The following is a 12176-nucleotide window of genomic DNA, read 5'->3' as shown; positions in this document are numbered from 1 at the left end:
CATGGCAGTCTCACCTGGCTCTTCCGGTTCAAATACCCCGAAGGCCAGTTGGCTCGCTGGCTGGAGGAGTTGAGCCAGTATGATTTCCACATCGAGCACAGAGAAGGCCGCAAACACTGTAATGCTGATGCTTTGTCGAGGCGAACAGAAGGAGGCCTGTATCAGTGTGACTGTTATCAAGCTGGAAAGAACTCGTCAGACCTTCCATGCCAAGGATGCAAGTACTGTCAAAGGCTTCATGAGCAGTGGACAAGGTTTGAAGATGATGTCGATGATGTGGAACCGCTGGAAGACCTGTGCAAGCCGGCTCAGGCTCTCCTCCACCCCCCTACCGAGGACGATTACATCATCAAGGTAGATCAGCAAGGCGTCCCACTGAAGTCCTCTAAGGACGAGCTCCATCGCCCTTTGGAATGTGCCTGGAGCATTGCAGAGCCCAAACGGCATACGGGTGTACTCATATAGCCCCCATTTGGTGAGAAACGCCGTCTTCTCACGGTCTCCATCATCTACCACTATCTGCCAGTAGCCAGACTGGAGGTCAAGTGTTGAAAACATAGTAGCACCCCCAAGAACATCAAGGCATTCCTCAATCTTGGGCAAAGGATACGCATCCTTGACCGTCAGGTTGTTTAGACAGCGGTAATCCACACACCACCGTACGCCCCCATCCTTTTTTCGTACTAGGACGACCGGAGAGGCCCACTCTGATGAGGAGGGCGTAACGACGCCTGCTTCAAGCATGGCTCTAAGATGCTTCTCCTCTTCACATTGGAATCCAAGAGGTGTCCTTCTCATTGGCTGGCGCACAGGTTTGGCTGATCCTGTGTCTATTTTGTGGGTGACAGCAGAAAGGCAGCCCAGGTCGGTATCATCCTTGGCGAAGACGGATTGGTAAGTTAACAGTAACTGGAGGAGACGTTGCTGTTGCTCCTCATTCAGCGCCTCAGAAGCAGCACCAACCAGGTCGTGGAGGTGTTCAGGTAAGTCGGAGATTGTCGTCACCCTTCCAACCACCAGCGCACCTCCTGACTCCCTCTCTACGCTGGGCACTGGGCTTTGCCCCGGCAAAGAGAGTGGCTCCTCAGGATAAACCTCGACTAGGACGCCAAGGCAGGTCCCCTTCGACAGGGATGCTTTGCTAGTGGAGAAGTTGCATAACCTGACGAGCACTCGTTCCTCCATAGTGGTGGCTACGCTTCCAGAGGCTACAGCTTCTGTAATGTTCAAAGGTTCTAACACAGCTGGAACACCTGGTCTTGGGTCGTCTACTTCGCCCCACACCACACATTCAGAGGCAGGTGGTATGGTGGTGGGCTCCCCTAGGGTCACCCGGGCAACACAATAGTCTGACCTGCCCTCTCTTACTATTTTGGAAGGTACCAGTTCGTTCCCAATAAAAACTTTGCCACGGGTGTGGATGACAACATCATGTGACTTCATCAGATCCAAGCCTAGCAGGACAGAATCACGTATAGGTGCTACATACACGTTCCACTTGATTGTTTTGGATGCAATCCCGAATGTGATGTTTAGTCCACTCCTTGCCTCCATACCATCTCCAACTCCTGCATTCAGGAGGTAAGTATTACGTAGGCTTGTTGGATCACCTCCGAAAAGAATCCTATACAGCTCCTCTGAGATTACAGTTGTTTGAGCTCCAGTGTCCACCACCGCCTGTGTTGGAGTGCCATTTACAGTCACAGGAATTTGCAGACTCTCCCCTTTGTTGCTGGTACTGCTGATCTGCAGCCCTCGTAGCTGATGATCTGAAGTTGGATCCCTATCACCATGCCTAAGTGCAACTGTTGGGCTCAGTGACCTTGGGCAGTCCCTTCGGAAATGTCCTTTATCCCCACACTTAAAACATGGGCCAACTGTATCACGATTTGGACTTGGTGACTGGTTGCGTGTTCGACTGGACTGCATGTGAGGCTGGTTTGGCTTCCTCTCTGATGGTAGGGAATCTTGTATTTTTGCTCTAGTTTGCTGGCGCTCTGCATATGTAGACTGAAATTGGTCAAACTGCAACTTTAGGCCCCCTACTGAGTGAACGAGGGCCTTGACTTGGTCCGCCAGCTCAGCAAACTGATCAGTGGTTACATACTGGGGGGTCTGCACCCTACAAGAAGTAGCAGTGAAGCTCTCACAGATGTCCCCATCTTCAGCCCAGGAAACGCGCCTCGCCCGGCTCTTCATTTCAGTTTCACGTCCCATAGTAGCTTTGAAGTTATGTTCGTGGGCTTCCACCCATTTTTGGGCCTCTGCCAGGGAGCACGGATCTCAGTTCATAACTTCATAAGCCACCTTTTGATTTCTCAGACCCTTGAGGAAGGCACGGGGCATGGGTATGCAAGTGTGACAAGGCGCCGCACCTCTTCTGCAAACTCAGCTGATGTCTCTCTATTTTGCCGAAGCTCTCCTAGCCTCCTCCTTACTGTGGTAGGCGGATCCCTCTTTCCAAAACGCTGAGTGAGCTGTTCAACTAAGAGAACATAATCCTCCCTGGTGCGTTCTGGCAGCGAACAGACATAGCGTATTGCAGCTCCCCGTAAGCAGTCATGCAGTCTGTCTATTCTCTCTGCGGTACTCCATCCATACTTCCTGGCCAGGCGCTCAAATGGCAACAGAAATGAGTCCCAGTCATCATTTCCATCAAAGGTGGCAAGTTTAGGCCGATGCACTTCCTGCAGAGTGTACCGACTGTTGTAGCCAGAGCTATTCACCCTCTGCCCCTCCTGGTAGGAAAACGAGTGCTGGGCTTCCTGCTCAGGGTCTCTACTGCTTCTCTGTCTGCTAGGTTCAGGTTCAGGATTGACACCCCTCCTGTTTGGGCCAGAGTTGCGAGCCTGTCTGGAAATTACATCCAGCTCGGCAGCAAAGGGGCCCCCAACATAATCTCTTGGTCTCACAGGCATCTCCCAAGAAACTGAAGGTGCAGCACTAGACTCTGGCATACGCCTATCCCGGGTATGATGTGGTGCAACTTCATCCCCTTTTTCACCATGAACAGCAAGAGGTGGTGTGACTTGCTGTGCAGCTGGGTCTCCCCTTGTTATGTGTGTGAGGACAGGGTTAAGCATCATTTGCAGCTGCTTAGTCTGCTGATTTTGATTATCCAGCAAAGCTTGTAACCATTTCGGGGCTCTGTCAGACTGAGGAGATCCTGCTAAAGCTCCTTGTAGCTCCTCCGTCATTTTATTATCCTCCTGTCCACAAGGTTGTTTGTGTTGTTGTTTTTTTTTTTTTTTTTACCTTTGTCCTTTACCCTACTTATTTATTTATTATTGTCTTTTATCTTACTTATTTATTTATTTATTTATTATTGTCCTTCTATCCCGTTCATTTGCTTGTTGTTAAGCTTCCTGGGTTTTTATTATGAAGGAGAGCCGTAATGGTGGACATGAAGTAGATCGCACAAGGACGGCAGGACCTATTATAGCATTAGCTCTCGAATCCCGTCAGCCAGCTAGTTAGTTTTCCACATCGGGTTGGAGTACTCACGACTGGAAGAGTTTTTTGGACATCCCACTTCTGACACCAGTTGTCGTGCTTGTGCTCCTCCGTATGTGAGCTGCGGCACTTGTGTGGATGACGTGAGTGGAAAAACTTCGCACGACAAGGAATCTAAAGTTTACTGTTTTTACTGAAATCTCGGCAGGTCAATACAGAACATTTAACATTACAGCAACACGAACAGATTGTCAGATGTACGGGCTCTAGCTCGGGCACAGAACAGCAGTTTGCACTGTCCATGCGATGAGCCGTGAGCGCCGTCTGTTTTTATTAATTACCATGGCAACCATTTCTAACCGATCGCATCCTACATGCGCTACACACACACATCAACAAAGAGAGAGGAGGGAACTAATTCCTCAAATGTGAACTCTTACACTATTTATTAGCCTTCTCAATTAGTTGGCTAGTACATGAAAACAGCCCCAACTCATTGGACATGTATAAAGTTGCAATGCAATATAAAAACGAGTTTACACGAGTTTATCACAGTCACTGAGAAAATAAATTAATAAATAACAGAAAAAGCAAGGAGATATATATATATATATATATATATATATATATATATATATATATATATATATATATATATATATATATATATATATACATTTCACCTCCCTGTAGACTAAATCAATTATCATGTACAAATTGCATGCAACTGGAATTAATTGAAATGCAAAATAATTTGGCGAATTCCTGACATACTCAGTAGTTGAAGCATACCTGTCAAGTTTTTTATTTAAAAATAAAATCAAGTCGAGGCTAGCGACATAATTCATTTTGGAAAGGCACTCGAATGCTGTTAAAAAATTATTATATTATAATACGGGAAAATATGAATACAGCAGGACGACGGGAAAGAGGGGTAAAATACGGCCAAAACGGGAGACTTGACAGGTATGTTGAAGAGTGAATAGCAAAACATTTTGCTGAAAAGAAATCTCATGAAGAAACCTCAGCTACAACAGCTGATTCGCATGTTCATGTTTTACTACGCCCCAGAGAAAGTCAACCCATAAAAAACGTCAACCAATAAAAAAAAACTTGGTTACAACCGTTTTCATGATTTATTTCCAACTTGTTGTGTAGCTAAACATCTTAATAAAATTCAAAATCAGTAATTAATCCTACAATAGGACATATGCCAGTCGTAATAGATTTGTTATATGCACCAGATAATGCATCACACAAATGTCTGTGGAAAGTGTTTCTGAACATAATGTACTTTCGTCGTCCTCTAGTCAGTTCTCTAGTCGTGTACTGGAACATTAAACAGAATGAGTACGTCATCCGGGTATCTTTCGTGTACAGAACCATGTCGAAAATGTTCGAATACTGCACACTGGTTTGGGTGTGACGAGTATGTTGTAGCTTACTAGTGGTGGTGTTTCCCCATCTAGGATTACGTGTGTGGAAAGTCCCTAACTATACCGTTTGGGAAATCTGGTGAAAATTTGTGTAGTTTAGTTGTCGTTTATAGTACGCCATGTTACTGATATTTAAACTTTGAGATCTAGGCTCTGATTTTGAACGTTTGAAAAGCAGACCTATATAAAACCAGACAAAAGTTGCTTCCGGGCTGTTCTCAACTCATTACTAGGTAAGTCTATTATAACTAACACATAGCCTAAAATGATCGTGTCTGTATGACATTTCTGTTCGACATTGTTTTACATGCAATATGAAACTGAGCTAAATGTTTAAAATGTCAACTTTAATAAGTAAAATGCTTTTTTTAACCTTTGACACCCCATACGGAAATGTTTGCAGTATGAATGCTAATCTGCATAGACACACAATTATACCGATTCGCATATTTTGAGTTTATATTTATTATCCTATCACCAGATTCTATGTGTCGGTTTGAGTTAATTTGTCCTATCACTAGATTCTATGTGTCGGTTTGAGTTAATTTGTCCTATCACCAGATTCTATTACGTATCGGTTTCCTCTGAATCACGTAAGCAATGACGTACTCTCTCGAGCCATTTTAACGAGCTTCGTTTCCGTCAGATATTTTTTTTTACTAGTTTTGTCGTCTGTTTGTCTCGTGTTTCGGCATGTCGAGGTGAGTCATGTATTATTAAGTCAGTAGTACTTTGCCTTTGACGTAATACATTTTACAATTACGTAACTTGTGCTAAATAAAGCTATTTTTTTAAATAAAGCGCTAAAATGGAGGCTGTATCGTAACGTTGGGCCTACGTACATAGCCAGCGTTAGCCACCCAGCTGAGCGTTCAGATAACGCGCGGACGGTTATATGTCTAAATAAAACCTCCAGTTACGGTGAACTGGTCATTTGGGTCATAACGTGTGACTGTGGCGGTAACCCCGAGGCCTGGTAAATCGGCTCAGCCTTCGGTGAGTCTTTGGTGGTTTAATTTGACAAGAAGTGCAACGTAAGTGTTTTTGGGTCATGGTGGAACTACATTGTCGCTAACGCTGGCTGAGGTGTGCTGGCCTGTCAAAACGAAACCGAGCCACACCGGCACCGAGGGGGCGGTCAGTGATTCATACAGGCAGGAATCTGTCATATTTCCTTTTACACGCTCACAAAACGTTAAAACTGTTTATTCTGTGAACAAATACCCAAAATGAGAATTAAGTGAATGTTGGCAGAGGTAACGCTCCTGTAATGTTTCCTTTAGAAACGAGGGAAACTGTGACTGAGACGTTTAGGTTTTTATGCATAGTAAATTGTGTAAATTACTAAAATATTACTAAATGTGTCGTAGTTATTGTAAAAATAACGGGTGAAGGTTTTCCGACGCCGTTGTTGGCGTCTCCATCCATAGTGACATCTAATTGATGCACTGGCCCAAAATGTTGAGTAACGTTCAGTAGTCTTAATTTTGTTCTCTTCTATAAACATGAAGATTGACAATGTTTTTAATGGTAGATATGCAACACTAAAACGTACAGGATGTATATAAGTTGACCGTAATATAATTAAATGCTACTGTTTTGTAAATATGCGACTTGCAAATTGCAATTTTTTTAATGATCTGTTCCTGTGCTGTTATTTTGACCTTGTGAATCTTTTTTTTTTTTTTTTTTTTTTTTTTTGTTCATTGAGTATTTATTATCCTTATGGAAAAAATAGGCCAGCCCATATATTTAGAGCTGTGTGTGTAGCTGCTTGGTCAGTGACACTGGAAGTATCAGACATATTAAAATAGATTTTTCTAACTGTCCCAAAAATGTAAAATAATTTATTATAATTTTCTTGAAGTTGAGCAACATGTACAAAACAGAGAATTTTTTTTATTTGACATTGTAGTCAAGTTTAACGAGCCAAACATGGAAACTGATGATGGAACATATGGTAAAACAAGGAGAAAAAAAATTCAAATGCAGCTCGGTTGCTAAGTATTTGTGTGTGCTCTGGAAAAGCACGGTCATCTGTGGACATAAATAGTTTGTCTGCTTGCAGTGTGGAGGGTGGCACACCTCCTACATCAGTGTTTAAAATATACATCACCAGTGTTGCCATGTACTTACTACATAATTACTACAGCAGTCCTTATAGTTAGGCTGGTGTTTGGACACAGACATTCAGTCTGATCACTTGCACTTGTGATTATACACAAGATGTTGAATATCCTTTACCAAATCATTAGATCTTCATGTAGGCGTCCAATCAGCTCACTTCATACTATAAACCAGGGGTCTCCAACACGTCGCTCGCGAGCTACTAGTAGCTCGCCAAAGGGCCAATGAATGTCCCATGGAGAAATCTACTTAAATTTATGTCCAATCAAAATTCACAGTTGTTCCTCCCCTTCTAACACTAAATGATTATTCGCCAATTATACAAGTTAGTTCACAATCCGACTGGTTGAGAAGTGTTCTAACCCTGCAGATATGTGTGATAACAGCGGTATTCTCATTCTCTGGATCACTCCGCGGACGCGTTGTCAAGTAACGGCATGTACATATATTCACGATAACACTCCCTCTCGTGTTCTATTGCTCAATTAGCTGTCAATCAAAAAGTTAGGCTGCAGTCAATATTGAATAAACCAGGGGTCACCCACGTCACGAGTCGCCGCGGGTTTGTTTTATAAATAGCTCACTATAGCGCCATGCACTAAAGCGCTGCATCGTTTATGTTTTTGCTACTATTATAGATTGTCCGCGGTTGCTAGCGGTCTTCCCGCTTAGCAATTGACACTCGCACACGCAACTTTCGTTCACCCCCCCCCCCCCCCCCCGCAATAATTGGCATCCAAGAAGTAGCTCCCAGTTTCAAAAAGGTTGGCGACCCCTGCTATAAACCATAACATTGCATGGTTTTCATAGGAGTCATCAGGTAGACACCTCTGTTCATCTGTGTTTCACTGATGCTTCCAGGCAGCTCAAAAGTGATGTCTGTCATCCCATCCCAAATCCGATTGCCTTCAATCAGAACATAACTTTCTGTTTAGAAAAAAATCCGTTGTTGATGAAAATGTAAAACACTTCTCTCCTTTCTTTTATTATCCCCAGGTCTCTTAAACACTGAAGCAAAGGAATACGTCCTACCAACACAAACCTCTTTCTGTTTATGAACATATTTAAATTTTATAAAAATAATAAATCTTTTGCCATGGGACGCTAAACACCAACCTGAGGGATGTCCTGCAGGGAGAAGGTCTTGGCACATCTAGGGAGTCAGTTACCACTTGGTTGTTTTGCTTACCTTAAGTATTGTCTTTAACACATTATGGCTTGTTTAAAAATTAGATATTTTCTGTATGGTTTTATTATATTTATCAGTGATCCAGGATAAATGCATATAGAGAACATTGGTTAACAATGTTTTTTATGTTTTGTTCACATTCTGGTAGAGCTGTTCACTTTTTTGTGACACTTCCATTTGTTCTGTTTTAGAAGGCATATTGGCCTTTGAGTACACAAGTGAATAGCATTTGCTTGGATTATTTGTTTACAGCATTCGCCTGCATATGTCTTATGTATCTTGACATAAAAAACCTGGTTAATTAAATCCAAATGGGCTGTTTATCAGGCAAGAGTGTGAAACATCAGTTGTTATCATTATCATGTGTTGACTAGACTGGTGTCATGTGACCTATGGTCACAAGTCTGGTTACATAATCTTTGGTCAATCTTTTTTTTTTTCCCCCATGTCATCCTGAATTTAGCATACTCTCACACAGGCCAAGGCCTTCTCCCTGCAGGACATCCCTCTTTCCTTGCTTACAATGGAAATCCTCCAGAATAGTTCCTTCCTAAGGGGTCTATGCCGCAATAGTGCCCCGGCAGACCTACAGTATGATAACACAAGTGAACTTTTTCGCATTTCTACCTTTGCAAAGTTCCCCGCCACCGTGGCTGTGACAGAACGCAGTCTTGCTCGTGCGGGTTTTTACTATACCGGCATAGGTGATCGTGTTCAGTGTTTCCGCTGCAACGTGACTGCCGAGAACTGGCAGTCAGGGGAATGCCCAGCAGAGAGGCACAAGCAGCTGTCTCCCACCTGCACCTTTATTCAGAGCCTACCGTCCACCGCCAACCTGCTGTCCTCCTCCCATTCGGCCTTCTCTCCCCTGCGCAATGTGGCTGTCCTGCAGATAAACGCCCCCGCTTCAGCCGTGGCAGGCACCGCCGCGCCCGCTGCTTCAACTCCTGGTCAGGCTGACGAGCAGGCCGGCTACTTCAACATGGGCTTCAGCAACCTCGCCCCCTCCAGCCCTCTCGCCTCTCGTGGGGTGGAGGACGTGTCCCATCAGAGACCTCCTGCCTGCCACAATCCCAGCATGCGCAGAGAGCAGGAGCGTTTGGACACCTTTCAGAATTGGGCCCTCACTACGGTCACCCCCGCCGAGCTTGCAAAGGCTGGTTTCTATTATCTGGGCCAGGGAGACAGAGTGGCTTGCTTCAGCTGTGGAGGGCAGCTCAGCAACTGGGAGCCTGGGGATAGAGCAGTATCTGAACACCAAAGGCACTACCCAAACTGCCGCTTCGTCAGAGGTGACAGAGCGGATAATGTCTCTATTGCCCCCGGTGGTGGACTGGCTAATGTGTCCAACCCTGCAATGCAACAGTGTGAGGAGAGACTGCTTACATTTGTCAACTGGCCTGCAAGAATACCTGTTCGACCAGACCAGCTAGCCAAAGCTGGATTTTATTATGTTGGTGAGGATACTTTTTCAGCCTACAGAGTGTAGGTGTAACCATGCTCTCTGATCACGATTTGATTGACCATCCTGACACTAAATAAAATAAATAAAAACTTACATTTCTTGTGTAGAAACTGCATTGAAAAATATATTTTTATTTTAGAATGTTTATTTCTTTATCTAGCAATTTAAAGAAATTAGGATCTATTTTTGAAGTACAAATTATGCAAAATACTGCAAATATTAAACAAGAAACAAAGGAAATTCAAGGAATATTGGATTATAACGTAACAAGATGCGCTATTGTAATGCATTTGCAGTAGGTCAATTGCGACCTCTGGTGTTAAAAAATGCTATTGCATTAACAATAAACAAGGCAGTTAACAATACTTAACGCCACATTTCTGCATCCCGATATATTGTCACGATGCATTGTTACATCCCTATGAAGTACACTGATCTACTACGAAGTATTGCATTTTATCTTGATTGTCTGATTTCGTTAATCTCACAAAAAACATTTTTTGTATGTCTACTTGTAGGTCGCAATGACGATGTGAAGTGCTTTTGTTGTGATGGAGGACTCAGATGCTGGGAATCTGGAGATGATCCATGGGTGGAACATGCCAAATGGTTCCCAAGGTAAAAAAGACCAGCTCGTTTCCCAGTGTGTTTCTGTTTGAAGTAAAATGTGGTTTTTTCATCCCCTTCATGTTTTGATATTTACAAAATGTCCTGTTGTAGGTGCGAGTATCTTTTGCAAGAGAAGGGACAAGAGTTTGTCCATCAAATTCAAGCCAGATTTCCACGATTGTTTGAACAGGTGTGTTACCGGAAAAAAACAACTTTATTTTGCTTTTCACAGTTTAGTAATGGCAAGGGCTCAACCTTATTAATGTTTATCCGCAGCTGTTGAATAACGGAGATAACTCCTCAAGAGAATTTGTTGACCCACCTGGTGAGTAAGCGGTGCCTTAAGTGCGATTACCACATTTAATGGTATATCAGTAAATATTTAATAATTGTACTGTTGTATTTTTCTATTTACATTGTGTAGTTGTACATTTGGGTCCAGGAGAAGAGCGCTCAGAAGATGCTGTAATGATGAACACACCTGTGGTAAAATCAGCCTTAGAGATGGGCTTTGACCGTGGTTTAGTGAAGCAGACTGTTCAGAGCAAAATACTCACCAGTGGAGAAAACTACAAGACTGTACAGGAGCTAGTGTCTGATCTACTTAGTGCGGAGGACGAGAAACGTGAGGAGGAGAGAGAACTTTTTGCAGAGGAAATGGCTTCAGGTATGTTTGGATTAAAGTTACGTGTTCGTTCATTAGAGCAGATCTTGTTGAGCGCTTCTCTGTCTGCATCTCTCTGTTAAAGAAAGTGGTGAGCAGCATCAAGCTTTACTGGATCCTCAATGATGATGATGATGATGATGATGATGATGATGATGATGATGATTTGTTTCCAGATGGATTCACTTTTCTAAAGAAGCATCATGCCGCATTGACGCAACGTTTGAAAAGTGTCCAGAGCCTAATGGACCATCTCCTGGAGGAGAGTGTCATTTCACAGAAGGAGTATGACGGCATACGTAACTGCACTTCAGTCAAGCAGCAGACGGGCCAACTTATCGACTTGGTTTTATCAAAGGGAAACGCAGCTGCAGAGGTCTTCCGCAACTGGATCAAAAAGAATGACGTGTACCTCTTAAGAGAGCTAATGGGTATTTACTGTTTTTAGTGTTGACAATGTCTGTGACTTTTCAGTGTTCCATGTAAGTCCTTGTTTCTGTAAAAGCATTCTAGTCAAGATGGGTGACATAGCTAACACATAGGAACATATATGTGATCCATTTAAAGAATCAAGGTGATGCTCAAATAATACGGTAGAGTTCCACATACACCCACTACATAATACTGACAATCAATTTATGTTCTTTTCACTGCAATTTCAGCCCAGGCAAATGAAGCTGCATCACCAAGTCAAGATCTTTCAGGTATACTCAAACATGAGGTTTTTGGTTTGTTTTTCTTCAGTTTGTAGCCTCCACGCAAAAGGGAATCAGATACAGACCCTGCCCTGAAAGAGTGAGGACTAATTCTGTTATGGTTGAATAATCCCCCCCCCCCCCCCCCCCCCCCCCCCTCCTTGTTTTATAGACCTGCCCATGGAGGAACAGTTGAGAAGACTTCAGGAAGAACGCACCTGCAAAGTATGCATGGATAAAGAAGTCAATATTGTCTTCATTCCCTGCGGGCACTTGGTGGTTTGCAAAGAATGTGCTCCTTCACTACGCAAATGTCCCATATGTAGAGGCTTGGTGAAAGGCACCGTCCGCACCTTTTTGTCCTAACAGTAGACACCGTAGACTGTACTTTAAAATTAGATTAAATTGTCTGAACAATAAAATGTTTGGTATGGACTGTTGTCTGTAGAGTCATAACTTTGTGGTAGTACCAGATTGGTTGTGTGGGATGAGGGGTGGGTGGACTTAAGTAGTGAAATGCCTTAGTAAAGCCCAATGC

At 43.4% G+C, this 12176-nt stretch overlaps 1 protein-coding gene across 3 annotated transcripts; it reads left to right on the top strand.

The window, feature by feature from the left end:
* Positions 1-4863: 4863 nt before the first annotated feature.
* On the top strand, positions 4864-12074 carry birc2 (baculoviral IAP repeat containing 2). 3 transcript variants are annotated; one of them, XM_076979611.1, is made up of 9 exons: positions 4864-5122; positions 8013-9662; positions 10189-10288; positions 10391-10469; positions 10556-10604; positions 10704-10946; positions 11120-11374; positions 11606-11647; positions 11811-12074. In XM_076979611.1, exons 2-9 carry the CDS (start codon positions 8729-8731, stop codon positions 12002-12004), a joined length of 1896 nt encoding a protein of 631 aa, XP_076835726.1. In that variant the 5' UTR covers positions 4864-5122; positions 8013-8728; the 3' UTR covers positions 12005-12074. The 3 variants fall into 3 exon arrangements, with proteins under 3 accessions (XP_076835726.1, XP_076835727.1, XP_076835728.1); XM_076979612.1 differs by lacking the exon at positions 4864-5122 and adding an exon at positions 5284-5590; XM_076979613.1 differs by lacking the exon at positions 4864-5122 and adding an exon at positions 5695-5885.
* Positions 12075-12176: the final 102 nt, after the last annotated feature.

The sequence above is a fragment of the Brachyhypopomus gauderio genome, chromosome 18, assembly GCF_052324685.1.
Source record: "Brachyhypopomus gauderio isolate BG-103 chromosome 18, BGAUD_0.2, whole genome shotgun sequence".
Classification (NCBI taxonomy): Eukaryota; Metazoa; Chordata; class Actinopteri; order Gymnotiformes; family Hypopomidae; genus Brachyhypopomus; species Brachyhypopomus gauderio.
The sequence above is the reverse complement of the archived record's forward strand: the minus strand, read 5'-3'. Positions and strand labels throughout refer to the sequence as shown.